This window comes from Panthera tigris, chromosome C1 (assembly GCF_018350195.1).
Source record: "Panthera tigris isolate Pti1 chromosome C1, P.tigris_Pti1_mat1.1, whole genome shotgun sequence".
In the NCBI taxonomy this organism is placed as follows: domain Eukaryota; kingdom Metazoa; phylum Chordata; class Mammalia; order Carnivora; family Felidae; genus Panthera; species Panthera tigris.
The window spans coordinates 20905936-20922111 of record NC_056667.1 but is presented as its reverse complement, the minus strand read 5'-3'; the positions used below and the strand labels follow the sequence as shown (position 1 = coordinate 20922111).

General features: G+C 37.4%; 1 protein-coding gene across 2 annotated transcripts in view; it reads left to right on the top strand.

The window, feature by feature from the left end:
- The window catches only part of EYA3 (EYA transcriptional coactivator and phosphatase 3), a 95694-nt gene that overhangs the window by 35697 nt on the left and 43821 nt on the right, over nucleotides 1–16176 (top strand). For both annotated transcript variants that reach the window (XM_007097926.3, XM_007097927.3), the window contains exons 4-6: nucleotides 485–564; nucleotides 6272–6338; nucleotides 8808–8944. In XM_007097926.3, the coding sequence (XP_007097988.1) occupies nucleotides 485–564; nucleotides 6272–6338; nucleotides 8808–8944 (284 nt within the window). The remainder of the gene's footprint in view (nucleotides 1–484; nucleotides 565–6271; nucleotides 6339–8807; nucleotides 8945–16176) is intronic.

The following is a 16176-nucleotide window of genomic DNA, read 5'->3' as shown; positions in this document are numbered from 1 at the left end:
CAGAATGAATCATTTTAAGGTTCAGAATCCCCTTCTGGGAAGCAAGCATATGTAATTTGAAAAAACTTTTCAAGTGATTATGAGAATCACTTTCTGAAATCAGACATCTCTCTACTTCCCTATGGAACTTTGGAAACAAAGCAACAGTGCAGTTTTAAGTGTTGTGGACGTTTTTTTTTTTTTTTTCCCCTACCACATGGTCTTTAGAAAAACTCTGACTTGCCTATAACTCAGCTAGAATTTCTGAATGATATGAAAGCGGAAGGGGTCTAGTGATATGAGAAAGAACAGTCACATGCTGAGGGTATACTACCCTTGACCCTAGCTCTTCAGGTAGCTGCTAAAACCAATAATAATAATACCATGAGGAAGACTTACTTTGCCTCTTACTTGTATAGCCTAGGAAGAAATGGGTTTGATGTAATCACTTTAAGCAATGCAGCAAGTCCATGAGGGACTAATGTATTCATTTTGGTTCTCTCAGTCAAGTGAGCAGCCCTGAAGTCAGTGATCAGAAACCTGAAACTTCAAGCCTTGCTTCAAACCTTACCATGTCAGAGGAAAGTAAGTACTATATTCTGTGCATGATGGAAGAGGTATTCCTATAGGTAATGCTGTTCTTTTATAATTGGTTTTCACTGACTGCCTTTTTTGTCCCATGTGTACAGAAGCCTTTCCTTTCCGTGTGTGTGTGTGTGTGTGTGTGTTCATCCCCGTGCTCCCATATAAACTTTATTGAATACCAGCTGAGGGACAAAATCGCATGGAATCCACATACCTGAGGAGTCACACTTGACTTTATTTTTGTTTTGAAGTTGGATGTTCTTGGGGCGCCTGGGTGGCTCAGTCGGTTGAGCCTCCAACTTCGGCTCAGGTCATGATCTCACAGTCTGTGAGTTCGAGCCCCGCGTTGGGCTCTATGCTGACAGCTCAGAGCCTGGAGCCTGCTTCGGATTCTGTGTCTCCCTCTCTCTCTGCCCGTCCCCCGTTCATGCTCTGTCTTTCTCTGTCTCAAAAATAAATAAACATTAAAAAAAATTAAAAAAAAAAAAAAGAAGTTGGATGTTCTGATGTTCTATAGGTAATATGCCTTACCATCAGAAAAGTTTGTAGGCCAACCTCTGACTGCTCTTCTGGAGGCTTTGATGTTTTTCCACCTTTCTAATAACCAAATGATTCTACTTGTCAATTTATGCCAAAAAAGAAAAGTAATCCCCTCAGAACCCGAGATTGATAGTGGACCCTAAGGGAGATCCAGCTCAATAAGATACATCCTCCACTTACCAGCCTACTTTCTCTGATAGAACAGATGCATTCATGCATGGACAAAAGTTTGTAGAGTGTTCTTATTTATTCTTGCAGAGATGTAAGTTTCTCTGGCATACCCACATACTCCTCCAGATTGCCTCCATAGGGCAAATAGTGCTCCCTGAAATTAAATCTCATTGCCCCTCCATATTTTACCACACACTTTAAAAGAATAAATTTGTATTCTTTATTGTATTCTTTAAAAAGATACTTGTTTAGGGGATGTTTCTTCTCTTAACAGGTTATGCTTAACCTTATATACTTCCATATATTAGAAAATGATATGTCTTGAGTTGTATATATTATTCTAGTGGTTCTCAAACTTTTAGCATACTTAAGAATCATCTGGAGTGCTTATTTGTAGTGTAGAATTCCAGCCTCATTTTCATAGATTATCACATTCAATAGATCTGATGTGGATGGGAATCTATATTTTCAAGAAGATAGCTAGGTGATTCTGATGCATGTGAGAAACTGTTCATTCTGTGGGAAACTGCTCTAATCAATGAAAAGTCTCTCTAATTTTTTTAATGTCCCACTCATCCCCAAGAAATAAACCTGTTCCTTTTATATTCAAAGGCCAGGAATTAAGTTGAATCTCTTGCTGCTTCTAAATGATTTTTCTCTTTTTTCCTTCAAAAACTCTAGTTCCTTTGAAGTCTATATTTATGCCTCCCCCTACCTTTCTTTTTACCCTAGACTGAACTCCTACTCATTTTGCTCTTTAAAAAGTAGATCTTTGTTTTTTTCTCCATCCAAACTCTTACTGTTCTTAGTGATTTCAAAATCCGTGTAGATGACTTATCCAATCAGTACCCATCATCATATCTGCCTGCCTTGATGTCCCATTTTACTCAGCAGATATTCTTTATTATAATAATTCTATTACAGATACCTTCAGTAACTTTGCCTCTTGAGCTATTCTTGCTAAGCCTTCTTGCAAAGCCTCTCCTTGCTAACCCTTCTTGCTAATTTAATATAACTCCCCATCTTCTCCATAGTGTATTCAAATAGCTAAATATTGGCTAAATTATATACCTAGTTGACTTATTACAACGCCTCAAGTAGGCACCCATCATGATTAGAAATCCTATTGCATTTCCCCATCTCCCTAATGAGTTTTACCTTTTGATAATTCACACCTCTTTTCCTCTTAAAGTACCTATACCCTCACTCACCTTTCCTCATCCTCAATTGATGGCTCCTTTGCAAATAGCAGTTGTCAGACAAGAAACTTCCTTACCACCAAATCTTCAAACCTACCTGTGTATGTACCCGTGTTTTCTTGCTTCATTCTCATCAGAATGGAAATAGTATTCTTGCTCCAGAGGTAAGACCTTTTGTGCTCTGTGTCCAATCCCTTCTTACCCTCCCCTAAGACCACTCCTGTATCATCACATTCTTCTTCTCTTCTTTTAAACATTTTTTTTAAGTTTATTTATTTTGAGAGAGAAAATGTGCTCGTAAGTGGGGGAGGGGCAGAGAGAGAATCCCAAGCAGGCTCTACGCTGTCAGCACACAGCCCAGTACAGGGCTTGGTCCCATGAACGGTGAGATCATGATCTGAGCCGAAATCAAGAGTTGGATGGTTAACTGACTGAGCCACCCAGGTGCCCCACATTCTTCTTCTCTTCTTAATTCTTCCTCTCAGTAAAGAGACATGACCCAGTATCTGTGGTCTTACAACACAAACAAAATCTTCCTTTGGTTCCGCATTCCCCACTAGTTTCATGCCTTTTCTTTGTCCCATGACCCATTGGAACCTCTGGAAAGAGTTGCCCCCTTTTTTTTTCTTTTTAATTTTTTTCTAATGTTTATTTATTTTTGAGAGAGAGAGAGAGAGAAAGGAGCAGAGAGAGAGGGAGACACAGAATCCGAAGCAGGCTCCAGGCTCTGAGCTGTCAGCACAGAGCCCGACGCGGGGCTCGAACTCACGGACCGCGAGATCATGACCTGAGCCGCAGTCGGACACTCAACTGACGGAGCCACCCAGGAGCCCCTAGAGTTGCCCTTTTCTTGTTTTCTTGTCTCCCATTAATCCTTCAGCCCTCTCAAATTTTGCTCCTGTCACCACTCTTCCAATGAAATTGCTCTTGTCAAGGTCATTAGTTATTTTCAGTTACTGTGAGGGTACTAGTTCTAGTGCATGTTTCTCTCTTCTCATATTCTGCCTCACCATTTTTCCTCCCGCCTTTCTCCTTTCTTGGCCCTTCTTCCTCTGTCTGAACTCCGAATGTTGGTGGGCTTCAGGATTTATTTTGAGTCCACCATCTTTTCTCTTTCTGCATCCTCTCATCCATTACATTATTATATTACTTTAAATATTGTATACATTGTTGGGGCGCCTGGGTGGCTCTGTTGGTTAAGCATCCGACTTCAGTTCAGGTCGTGATCTGACGGTTCGTGAGTTTGAGCCCCACATCGGGCTCTGCACTGACAGCATAGAGCCCGCTTTGGACCTTACGTCTCCCTCTCTCTGTCCCTCCTCTACTCATTTGCGCTTTCTCTCAAAAATAAATAAACATGAAAAAATAAAACAAATATTGTATACATTGTTAATGAATTCCAAATTTTTATTTCCAGTCTGACCTCTCCCCTGATTTAACTGCCTATTTGACATTTCCACTTAGATATCTGAAAGGAAATTCGTACTTAAAATGTGTAAAAGTATTTTATTCCCTTAGCCCCTATCAAACCTCTTGTCCCAAACTTCCCCATTTTAGGAAGCGGTTTCATCGTCCCTCTAGTTGTTCAAGTTGAAAACGTAGGAATTATCCTGTATTCCCCTGTTTTCCTTAGATACAAATCCATCAGAATGTCCTGTTAGTTTTACCTTCAGAATATATTTCAAGGTTGTGCCTCATCTTCACTGCTGCTATTCTAGTATTAGAGCAGCTTATGCCTTGACTGTTTATAATCCTTTCATGGTTCTTAAGTCCAGCAAAGATAAAGCCTCATTCATTCTATAGAGAAGTAAATATTGAACCTAAATCTCCCAGGATGTTTTGTCAATCTCTTCGAGAATTAAATTAAATCGGAGGAGGAGAGGGGTTGGGGTTTTGAAAGTACTTGTCAGCAGAGAAGGAACCATTATGCAGAATTCAAATGAAATTATGTTTTATGTGATGGATGGTAAGAACTTTAGACCTAATTGAGATCTCCTTCATTTTTGTCAAAATGATTATGGATGTGGGGCGCCTGGGTGGCTCAGTCGGTTAAGCGTCCAACTTCGGCTCAGGTCACAATCTCGCGGTCCGTGAGTTCGAGCCCCGCGTTGGGCTCTGGGCTGATGGCTCAGAGCCTGGAGCCTGTTTCCGATCTGTGTCTCCCTCTCTCTCTGCCCCTCCCCTGTTCATGCTCTGTCTCTCTCTGTCTCAAAAATAAATAAACGTTAAAAAAAAAATTAAAAAAAAATGATTATGGATGAATGTGATCTACAGCAGTAACTACTTTTTAAAAAATTTTTTAATTTTTTAATTTTTTTTTTTAATCTTTTTTATTTTATTTTTGAGACAGAGAGAGACAGAGCATGAGCGGGGGAGGGTTAGAGAGAGAGGGAGACACAGAATCCGAAGCAGGCTCCAGGCTCTGAGCTGTCAGCACAGAACCCAACGCGGGGCTCGAACTCACAGACGGTGAGATCATGACCTGGGCCGAAGTCGGAAGCTCAACCGACTGAGCCACCCAGGCGCCCCCAAAAAATTTTTTAACATTTGTTCATCTTTGAGAGACAGAAACAGAGTGCGAGCGGGGGAGGGGCAGAGAGAGGGGGAGACACAGAATCTGAAGCAGGCTCCACGCTCTGAGCTGTCAGCACAGAGTCCGATGCGGGCTCGAACTCACGAACTGAGAGATCATGACCTGAGCTGAAGTCGGATGCCCAACCAGCTGAGCCACCCAGGCACCCCTAATTTCCAGTACTTTTAAAGACCTTGAACAATGACAGTGGACAAGATCTTTTATGCCTAACTCACAGATGTCGATTTATCTCACTTTTGGGCATGAATTGGCCCCTCATCATGACCAGAGTTCCCTTTTTACTTCAGACATTCGGGAAACCCAGCTAGATGTAAAGTTAGTTGGTTTACTCTTAATCCCTATAATAGAGCAACCTCCTTTATAGATGTTAAAGGAAGTTCTTGGATAGTTCAGGGGCCTGGTACAAGTTCTTTATCATATAATTCTGTCTACAACATGGCCTGAAATTGTGCCTAATAAATAGGATTCTGCTACCTGTCAGACTTGAGCTAAATATTTACAGATGAAATCATGAGGGTCCAGCCTTCACAGAAGCTATTTTAGATGAAGTCATGGGGGTCAAAGAGGACACTAGCTGTGAAAGTCTCTTTACTTGATGGTTCATCAGAGAATCACATCAGTTCCTTGGATCTGTCTTTGCTTTGCCAAACTTAAAGCCTTAACTACAAAGCTGAAAAAATAGTGGTATAGAAGTATACTTGCATCTTTTGCTGCATTATACACAGCACTAGCAACAGTTTTCTAATAAAACTGGGTACTTCCCCCCAAATCTGTCTTCCTGCAAGTCATTCTTAGGGCCTTTTACTCAGAATAGTGGAAGCACCCAGAGAATGAACAAACTGAAGAAATACATTGTGGTTTCTTAGATCTGGATCTTACTTTTGAAGTTTGCCTGTGAATACAGTGAACACTTAGGAGGTTGTTTCATCTATGGTTTTAGCTCAGTGATGGATGAAGCTAGAGATGAGCTGGAACTAACCTTCAGCTCTTTTCCATACCCCCCACATTCTGGCTTCTTTCACTGTCTCTAAAAGTCTCTAAACCCATTACTGTAAGAGAAGTATTTTCTATTGCATAGTCTTCCTAAATTTCTGATGTCCAAGCTGTATTGTGTTATTTGAAAGACTATACAGTGAGATATGTGGTTTTCTCATTTCATTTTTGGAATGTTCTAACTTTTTACCTGGTGATATCTTTCTTTCAGTTATGACATGCACCGATTACATCCCTCGCTCATCCAATGATTATACCTCACAAATGTATTCTGCAAAGTAAGTTCAATAATTATTTCAAAAATCTATATGCCTTTAGGTTCATTTCAAAATTTAATTTGATACTTAGCTTATTAAGTTGACATTTAACTTAATTTCACCTCTCTTGTTTCTGTTCCTACACCAATTTTTTTATTCCCTCTAAATGTAGAGTCTCTGTAACATACTTTTAAAAAGTAGATAGTTGCCTGGAATAGATCACTGTTGCCCAGGAGCTTGCTCTAAGTGAATAGTCACTGAAAATGAAAATACTGTTAGTTATCAAAGCATAATACTGATTGACCTCTGATCATTCTCGCTTTCGTCTACCTTGATAAATTAATAAACACAGCTCAAGCCAGTCTTCTGGCGGGACTTCTCAGCTTAATTGTTTTAGGAATGTCCTGAAAGTAGAACTACGCTTGAAGTTAGGCGTAGTGGGTTGCAGTCACTAAGAGGCAACATTTTGGGCCTTCAACAGGTAAGATCAGCATTTAAGATCCATAAGTTAATCATCTCCGGGATGAGTAGGTGCAGAACCGTGCATATGCCAGACTACCAGTTGTGTGTTAATAAAGGGTGAGCCTGCACATAAATTGATATACATGGGTGTGTTATTAAAGTAGGATGAATTCCCAGGTGCTTACGTAGGCAGAACACAAAGAAATTGGTAACAGAGGTGTCTGATACCCATGGGACTGTTAAAAAAAGAAAACTGATAATTTTTTTTTCTTTTTTGTGCCCATTTTTACCTTTTGAATTTTTAATCAGTTAAGAAATAACTAAAAGGTCAACTCAATGAGTTCTTCAAATTCTAATCTGATCTGGAATACTAAGAGCACCTTTGGGCCAGTCATTTTCATGTGATTTTCTTCTGTGAAATGACTGAACTTATTATTCTCTGAGATCATTATGAAGGAGATAAGAAAATACTTTGAGCTATAAAGACACTATAGGAAAAAAGGATATTGTGATATTTAGCATATCTGGAGATCAGTCATTTGAAGTCACCAAGATTTAAAATTTTTCCCATGTGACTTGATTAACAACTATAACCTGAGCTATTTCTTGGTCTCATATCTGACTAGGAAGAATAGATGTGAATATGTTGCATATTCCAAATTCATTTGCCTACTCAAAAAATATTTACATACCTGTTGCATTCAGAACACCTTATTTGCTATGCCTTCTATCTTAATTCAGACATCTTTAGCACTTACATGAACCATTGCATTATAGCTATTTTTTAACCGAACCTCTATTTTGACTTTCTCCCCCTTCTAATCCATGTTACAAAGCAATGTCAAATTAATCTTTATTAAAGAACAGCTCTGATCTTGTCATTCTTTGCTCAACAATTTCAGTGACTCCTAGTTGTTTCTGATTGGTCTGAACTCTTTTAGCCTGGTGTTCGAGGTCTTTGCTGTCTTTCTTTTTCTTGCTGCTCCCCTTTACGTACATCCTTTAATATAATCTCTTGTCCTTGCAAGCTTAAGCCCTTGTTTTCCTTCCTCTATACCTTTGCCAGAGTTTTTCTCTTTTCCTTAAATACCCATTCTGTCCCATTTCTGCACATTTTATCTGCTCAGCTCACATAGCCTTTCTTCATTTTGCTTTCCCCCAAAGCTGGAAAAAATCTTTCCTGTTCTGAAACACCCCTTCCTTGCAGTATTTTATTGTTATGACTTACGTGGTACATAAAACACTTGATTACAAGTACAGTGTAACTCACCAAATAAAATAACTTGTATCTAAAAATTCAGTGCATAAAATGTGGGGCCATTTTATTGCATGGACGAAATGACCAGGTCATCTAGCTAAAAGTCCCAGAAGTTCCACTGCTGAATTCAAATTCCTGCTAAACCTGATGTGGTTGGCAGCAACTAGTGGCAGGTGTATTCTGGCTTGAATGTCTGTGGGGAGATTCCGAGTCCTGTCTGGGACTTGTCACATTTTATTAGTTACCTGGCTTCTATTTTGTAGACTTGATCTGGGAATATTGGGGCCCACCTCTGCTCCCTGTTCTTTGATGTGTAGTGGTCGCTTGCTTTTTCTTTACCAGCCTAACCCTCTTTTTCAAGTCCTACTTTCCCTCTTAGTTTGGCCCAGAGGGCTGGGTGGAGAATAAGAGCCATTTGTGAATCCCGTTCTGTCCAGTCTTCTGTTATGTTGGGGTTTATTCTCTATGTAGATAAGTTTATCTGTCTTTGTATCTCACAAGGGGCCTTGCATATAGTATATCAAAAATGGTCACAGCATGGTAACTGGACCTTGGGAGGATATTAAATTTTCCGTAAAATTGTTTCTTAGGTGATTGTAGAACTTGGAAAGGAAAAATTAGTTTTTTCTGGCCATAGTAAGAGACATTTTATGTGGAAGGTTAGTTTCCTCATTGCTGATTCTTTGCTTTTAGTGGTATTAGCTATTTCCTCTATTATTCATTAAAAATAAATCACACATGAAAGTTTTTGTTTTCTTGAACTTTTCTAGACCTTATGCACATATCCTCTCAGTTCCTGTTTCGGAAACTGCTTACCCTGGGCAGACTCAGTACCAGACACTACAGCAGTCTCAACCCTATGCTGTCTACCCTCAGGCAACCCAAACGTATGGACTACCTCCTTTTGGTAAGGCATCTTATTATAAGCAGTTTCTAAGACTATTGATTTTATCCCCCAGAAACTTCGATCTTTCCCCAAAAGTCAAGTATGGCTCATCAGGATGCTGAAAGATGGGTTATTCTTTACAGAGTACCTACTCAGTTACAAGTGTGATAAAAGTTGGGTGTGCAACTTTTCCAACGGTATATTTGATGCATGTTAAATAAAATTAAAACTTTCAGTACTCACTTGTTTATCTATTAACATTTAGCTATTTCCAAGGTACTAAACCTTGACTGTAAAGCTTGGAATCTTTAAGTGTTTGGGAAACTCTTTGAAGAATTACTGTTAGTTTCTTTATTATAAAACATGTTACCATGGTTAGGTAAGCATAATTAATACATTTTAAGGTGATTCATTTTCTTGCTAAAACCAGGTAATCTAAATATCCAGAAAGAATATGCCTTCTAGTTTACTCTTTCTCTTTTTTTTCTTTTTGTCAGTTTCTCCCTCTTTCCTCCCTCTGCCCCAAACTGATCAATTGTTACTCTGCTGAACCAAAAAGTCATCTTAGAATGAGGAGAACCCCCAATTTTGCATAGCCTTATTTTGTGCATAGTTTGTTCTTTGGTTTTAGGCTTCTTGGACATGAACTGCGAATTAGAATGCTTTACTCGAAGTCAATTTGAAACTCCTTGAGCGCTTAATATCTGCGCTGATTTTTCTTTCTGTGTGTAAATTGATATATGTAGGGTGCTTTATTGCCCATTCCCTGGTTTCCTAGAAACTAGTTTTAGAAAATTGAGAGAATCCTGTATTATTTTCACATATGCAGCGTGTTAAAATTATATCTCTGTAACCTTTACCAAAACTAGTTGGAAATTAAAAAAATCATCTAAACAGATTGCCACAGATTCTGGATGTATTAGTGCTGCCTGCCTTTGGTTTCTACATTCCTACTTTTCCTGGCCCATTTGGCTAGTCTTTATGATAGTGACAGCTTTCTTAGTTTTAGGCTTGTTAGCACTCCTTGGCTTCTGAAAACTACTAGAAACAAAAATGGGGGTTATGTTTAATGATAGCGGTAGTTGATAACTTCATGAGAGAAGACAAACAGCTCTTGTTTCCCTGTTTGTAAGTCAATGCCTCCACGCATGTCAGTATCAGCCAGTTTACTAAAATCTTAAATTTGTTATATATGTAACCAGCCAAAACTGAGCAGTCCTTTTGGAAACAGAACTCTCAGTATATGTTTGTGCTTATATCTTTGTGGGTATGTGAAAGCTAATTTTTCAACAGCTAACTAGTAACAACTAGCAAGTATAAAGTAAGTATTTTTATATTGGTTTTTTACCTTCTGTTTTGATTTAAATTCATTATCATCAATTCCAGAGCCCTTTATGACATTGTTGAACAGTTGGTCATTCCTGCCGTTCAGTATTAAATAAAACTCCTATTATATCTCTGAACTCAGATTATGGAATACCTACCATAATGCTATGTGCATATTGTAGTATCTTTTATGATCGCTGTGTTTCCCTTGTATTAAAGAAAAAAAGAAAATTGTATGATAGATCCTTGTTAAAAACTTGAAGGAAACTTTATATTGTAAAGAAGTATTTATAATAGTAGGCTCTTTTGTTAATTTGGTTTTGTTTTATATTTGGGAATGAGGGAGACTTGTTTCATAAATTCTTCCATCAGTATTTCTAAGAGAAGAGAATCAGCTAAATTGACTTAAGTAATATATGAAACTTACTGGAGGGAGATTTAGGTTGGGGTAATGTGAATGATAGATATGGCATATTCTCATAATTTATTAAGGAAATTACAGATAATGGCTTTTTTTTTTTCTTTTTATAAATGTGTTCACTCAAATATAAAACACTATTTTTTCTAATGAAGATTTGGCAATTTTATCTTAGTGCTGCCTATTAGCACCAAAACTAGATTTGGTAGTCTGTTATTTCAGATGCAGTGAGCTTCAGAAAATCTCATTGTAGTAACGTTATCTGATGTTTATGAAGTGCTTTATATACTGTGCAGTATGCTGAGAATAAGTACCTCACACTTTACATTATTGTCTTATTTAATCTTTAGAACAGTCCTAGGGAGTAAGTAGTAGCATTATCCCTTTTTATAGATGAGGAAACAGGCTTGTTAGAAGGATCAAGTGACTAGCCTGGGGTCATAGAATTAAGTAAATGCCTGGGATTAGAATTGAACCCAGGTCTGTTTAATTCAGAAGTGCTCATAAATTTGGTCTGTGTCTGAGAGTTGAGTTTGCAGTTAAAAAATGTTCCTTCTCTTTAAAAAAAAAAAAAAAAAAATTTTTTTTAATATTTATTCATTTTTGAGAGAGAAAGAGAGTGTGAGTGGGGAAGGGGCAGGGAGAGGAGACACAGAATCTAAAGCAGGCTCCAGGCTCTGAGCTGTCAACACAGAGCCCGACACAGGGCTCGAACCCATGGGCCACGAGATCATGACCTGAGCTGAAGTCGGACGCTTAACCAACTGAGCCACTAGGCGCCCCAAAAATGTTCCTTCTCTTAATGAAAGGAGAAGACTAAGGGAAATCTAGGAAGCTTATATTGTAAACAGTCTGTAAAAATAAAGGAATAGTGGTCATATTCTTTTTAAGAGCTACATAGAAATGTTGTAGGACAGCAGAAAGGATTAGACAGTTAACTTCCAGTGATCTCGGTGGAGGAAAGGGGCACCCATTTATTTTTAGGGGCTCATAAAAGATTGCCTTAGCTGCCACTGTTGCAGCTTCATTTAAAAGAACTCTACGTGAGATGGAGATTTGATAATATGTATTAATATCCTTAAGGATTAAGTTTTTGCTATTTCCCTCGGTAATTTCACTTCTAGGGATTCAGCCCATGGAACTAATTAGAGATACCCACAAAAATTTTACTAAGATATTTATCATAGCATTTATAACAGCAAAAGATTGGAAACAGCCTACACATTGAATTGAAATGTGTATGTTACATTGCAGTTTATAGAATGGAAAACTATAAATCATATTCTAATAAATTTACATTCTTTTTTTTAAAGTTTATTTTTGAGAGAGCGAGAGGGAGAAAGCAGGGGAGAGGCAGGAAGAGAATCCCAACCAGGTTTCGAGCTGTCAGCATAGAGCCCCATGTGAGGCTTGAACTCATGAGCTGCAAGATCATGACCTGAGCTGAAATCAAGAGTCAGATGCCTAACCTAATGAGCCACCGAGGCGCCCCTAATAAATTCACATTCTTAAAGAATATTCAGCATCTTGAGAAAAGTTTCTTACTAATTTTAAAAAGCAACATGTAAAACTAAAAGCAATATAATATGCCAAGTTAGTATTTTTTAAAATGTATACATAAAGAATAATTTGGAAGAAAAAATGTGAGTGTTCACAGTGTAGGCACTACAGATTTGCTCTCCATTACCGTGGCGCCATACCAAGTGAGGCCACTGCTCCAGCGTGTACAGGTTTCAGTTAACACAGTCCCATACAAAAGCAAGAACTGCCTGTAGTTTTTTCCTGTGCAGTGAGACTGTGCAGTTGTTTTTCTTTATACTTTCTATGTTTTCTTAATTTTCTATAATATACATCTACTCGCTTTATAATTAGGAAAAGTATTCAGATTAAATTACTTAGTATTTATAGTAAGTCATTCCAATGAGCGGTCGTATCAACAAACCAAGATATTCTTTCATGTATTTTTTCCCCTAACCATTGGCATATACTTCAGTTCCTAACCAAACTAACTTTCTCTAAAGATCTACTAGTCTGATACGTATTACTATAAACTGAGCTGCTCAAATTAGTTTGGTTAGTGACTAACCAATAGTGAAATGTTTGTGGTGAGAAAACTTGGGTATAGTTTGTGATAAGACCCCAGTGTGGGGCAGCAAAAGGATAGCACTCAGACCGACTTCATTTGCCACTGTTAGACCACCTGTTCTTCCACATCAGGATCTTGGTGCTTAAAACAAATTGAGAAGCTTTGTAGTTGTAGACATAGAGCAGTGGACTAGGAGTCAGGAAACCAGGATTTGGTTTCCTCTTCTCTGTGAGTAGTATTGCTGTATAGTCAGACCATTTGGTCATGTTCCCTGTTACTTGGAATTCTGGGAAGGGTGCTTTTAAAGGAAGATACTTATGTGCTTAAAGAGCCAGGCTACTGTGATGCTGGAGGTGGTGTTCATATGGTCTTTTATTCTTCTGTTCTTCATAAAATAATTATATATTAAATATCAACTTCATGTTTCTGGTCAAAAACATTGAAAACTACTGTCAGTAGCTCTTCCACTACTTTTCTTGGACTTTTTGCCCTGGTTTTTGACTTTATAAAGGAGCCAGTTTATAGACATTCTATACTTTGAAATTTTATTTAAAGTTTATTTAAAATTCTATTTAAACCTACCCTATGACCCAGCAATAGCACTGCTAGGAATTTACCCAAGGGACACAGGAGTACTGATGCATAGGGGCACTTGTACCCCAATGTTTATAGCAGCACTCTCAACAATAGCCAAATTATGGAAAGAGCCTAAATGTCCACCAACTGATGAATGGATAAAGAAATTGTGGTTTATATACACAATGGAGTACTACGTGGCAATGAGAAAGAATGAAATATGGCCCTTTGTAGCAACATGGATGGAACTGGAGACTGTGATGCTAAGTGAAATAAGCCATACAGAGAAAGACAGATACCATATGGTTTCACTCTTATGTGGATCCTGAGAAACTTAACAGAAACCCATGGGGGAGGGGAAGGAAAAAAAAAAAAAGAGGTTAGAGTGGAAGAGAGCCAAAGCATAAGAGACTCTTAAAAACTGAGAACAAACTGAGGGTTGATGGGGGGTGGGAGGGAGGGGAGGGTGGGTGATGGGTATTGAGGAGGGCACCTTTTGGGATGAGCACTGGGTGTTGTATGGAAACCAATTTGACAATAAACTTCATATAGTAAAAAAAATAAAATAAAATGAAATATTTTGATGCTTAAAAAAATAAAAATTAAAAAAAAATAAAAAAATAAAAATGCTGCTTCAAATTACTCAGATTTCAATCTCCCAGTTTTTCTATTCTGTTTGTAATTACCATTAGGATTCCATCAACAACAAAATTTTAGCCAATTACACTACTGAGTGCTGGGTTAAAAAAAAAAATTACAGATGGCAGTCTATTTTGCAAATCTCTTCTATAAAAATAAAATAATTCATTAGGTTGGTTTGCTGGTCAGACAAAAAAATAAAAGCAAAGGAATTTGAGGTTTGTTTCTTATTTAGCATTGGTCAGTTGCACACAAGAAAACCGGCAGAAAAAGCTTCTATTTGTTGAAGGTTGCCAAATAAAGTCAATTTTTACTTCCAGGAAAAAAAAATTCTATTTGAAATTATTTAAAATTTAAAACTATATTTAAAATTATTTAAATGTATATATTTATATATACTAAATAATGAGACTAGCAAAACATTTTCAGGTAATACTATTCTCAATAAGATAGTATTTTAATATAGTGTAATATAAGCATGTTCACAAATCCAACACCTAAGATTCAGAACCTATTTAGAAAAAAAATATCACCTTGATTGCAATAAACCTGAAAGTTACCATGACATTGAAATGGCAATTTGTTTGCTAAAAAATGTGATACTCAACCACCAAGAATCATGGCACTGATATTCAAATTTCACATTATAAATGTTTAAAAAATAACATATTCAAATATTTTTAGTGTTGAAATTTAGATATAGTTAGGAGTTTAACTGTGGCTAACCTGGACAAGACTTTTTAAATGATCATAAACTGAGCGTGGAATGGGCGCCAACCCTCCTAATGCATGCTAAAGACAATGGTATTCTTCGTTCTTCTCAGATAAGTTATTTCATGTGTTTGATAGGTGAGAAAAGAAAACCCCTTTTGTTTTTTATGCTTTAAGAGTTTGGGGGAAGGCAATTGCCTTGAAATTTGGAAATTTGAAATTTTCACATCTCCCTTACATTTACTTATCAACAAATTTTACTGGTCTGAGTTGCACCTAGACATCTCAGTGCCCTGGTGAGCAGAGGGCCTTATTATCAATGCATTATATTTTTATAAATTCAGTATCAGATTAGGAGTAAATGAAATGAGTTACTGTTGAATTTGAAGCTGTGGCTGACCATGGTATTAATTTCTTACCTGGAATGTGATTGATGAACCTTCTTGGACCTAATTATTACCTTCAACAACACTGATCCAGCAACCATAGCCGTTCAGAACACAGTGCACAACCAGACAGTAAGCTTTTTTTCTAAATAGACTTTTGCATAGCCAGAATTATCACCAACACTATTCACCATAAAGGGCATCCTTAGGCTGTCATGTAGAAGCAAAGCTTCATTTATGGTTTCCCAGTTTACTGCAGATGACAAAGGAGATAAAGCGAGAGACAAGAGATTGTCAAAATACAGATCACAGAAAGAAACAAAGTTATACAGAACTGTAATTGAGTTCTGTTTAGTCCCATCTTCACAAATCCCCATAGCCTCTGGCGGTGTCTCTGTAATGTATATATAACACAGCACACTATTCATCTTTGTGACAATACTGAGAAAATATAAAGGTATGTTCACTATTTCCTCCCTGCTGAGAAGGCAGGAAAGGATATAAATATGTTTTAGAAAGATTGTCGTTCAGGAGCATTGTGATAAAAATAAAAGTGAACAGCTATGATGTCTATCAGTATGAGAGATTTATATGTTCTGATGTGGAAAAATGTCTTTATAGATATGTGGAAAAGCAAATTATGAACTGTGTAACATCCCATTTTTATTAAAAAGAAAAAGATTAGAAAATACATAGAAGAAATCTAAGTCACTCTTATGCACACTGTAATAGTGGTTAAGTATGGGTTCTGGGATTATATATGACTTTATTTTTTCCAAGTTACATATTTCTGTAATGGTTTTAATTTATAAAAATAAGCAGGTATGTCTTTCCTAATCAGAAGGTAACAAAATAACCAACTTAAGAAGGCAGAAAAGTACTACTTAATACATTTTTAAGAAATTTGGTGCTTATTTAAAGGGTAAGTGAATTTTAAACTTCTATGAAGTGTCTCCCACCTTGACAATGGATAAATGATTTACCACTGTACATGATCATGAGGCACCCTCTACAACAAATACTCCAGTTGAGTGTCAGTAGCTTTTTTTTCTGAACCCTGGTCAGTCTTCCCCAGCCATTGAAATGAACTTATATACATATCATTATTGGG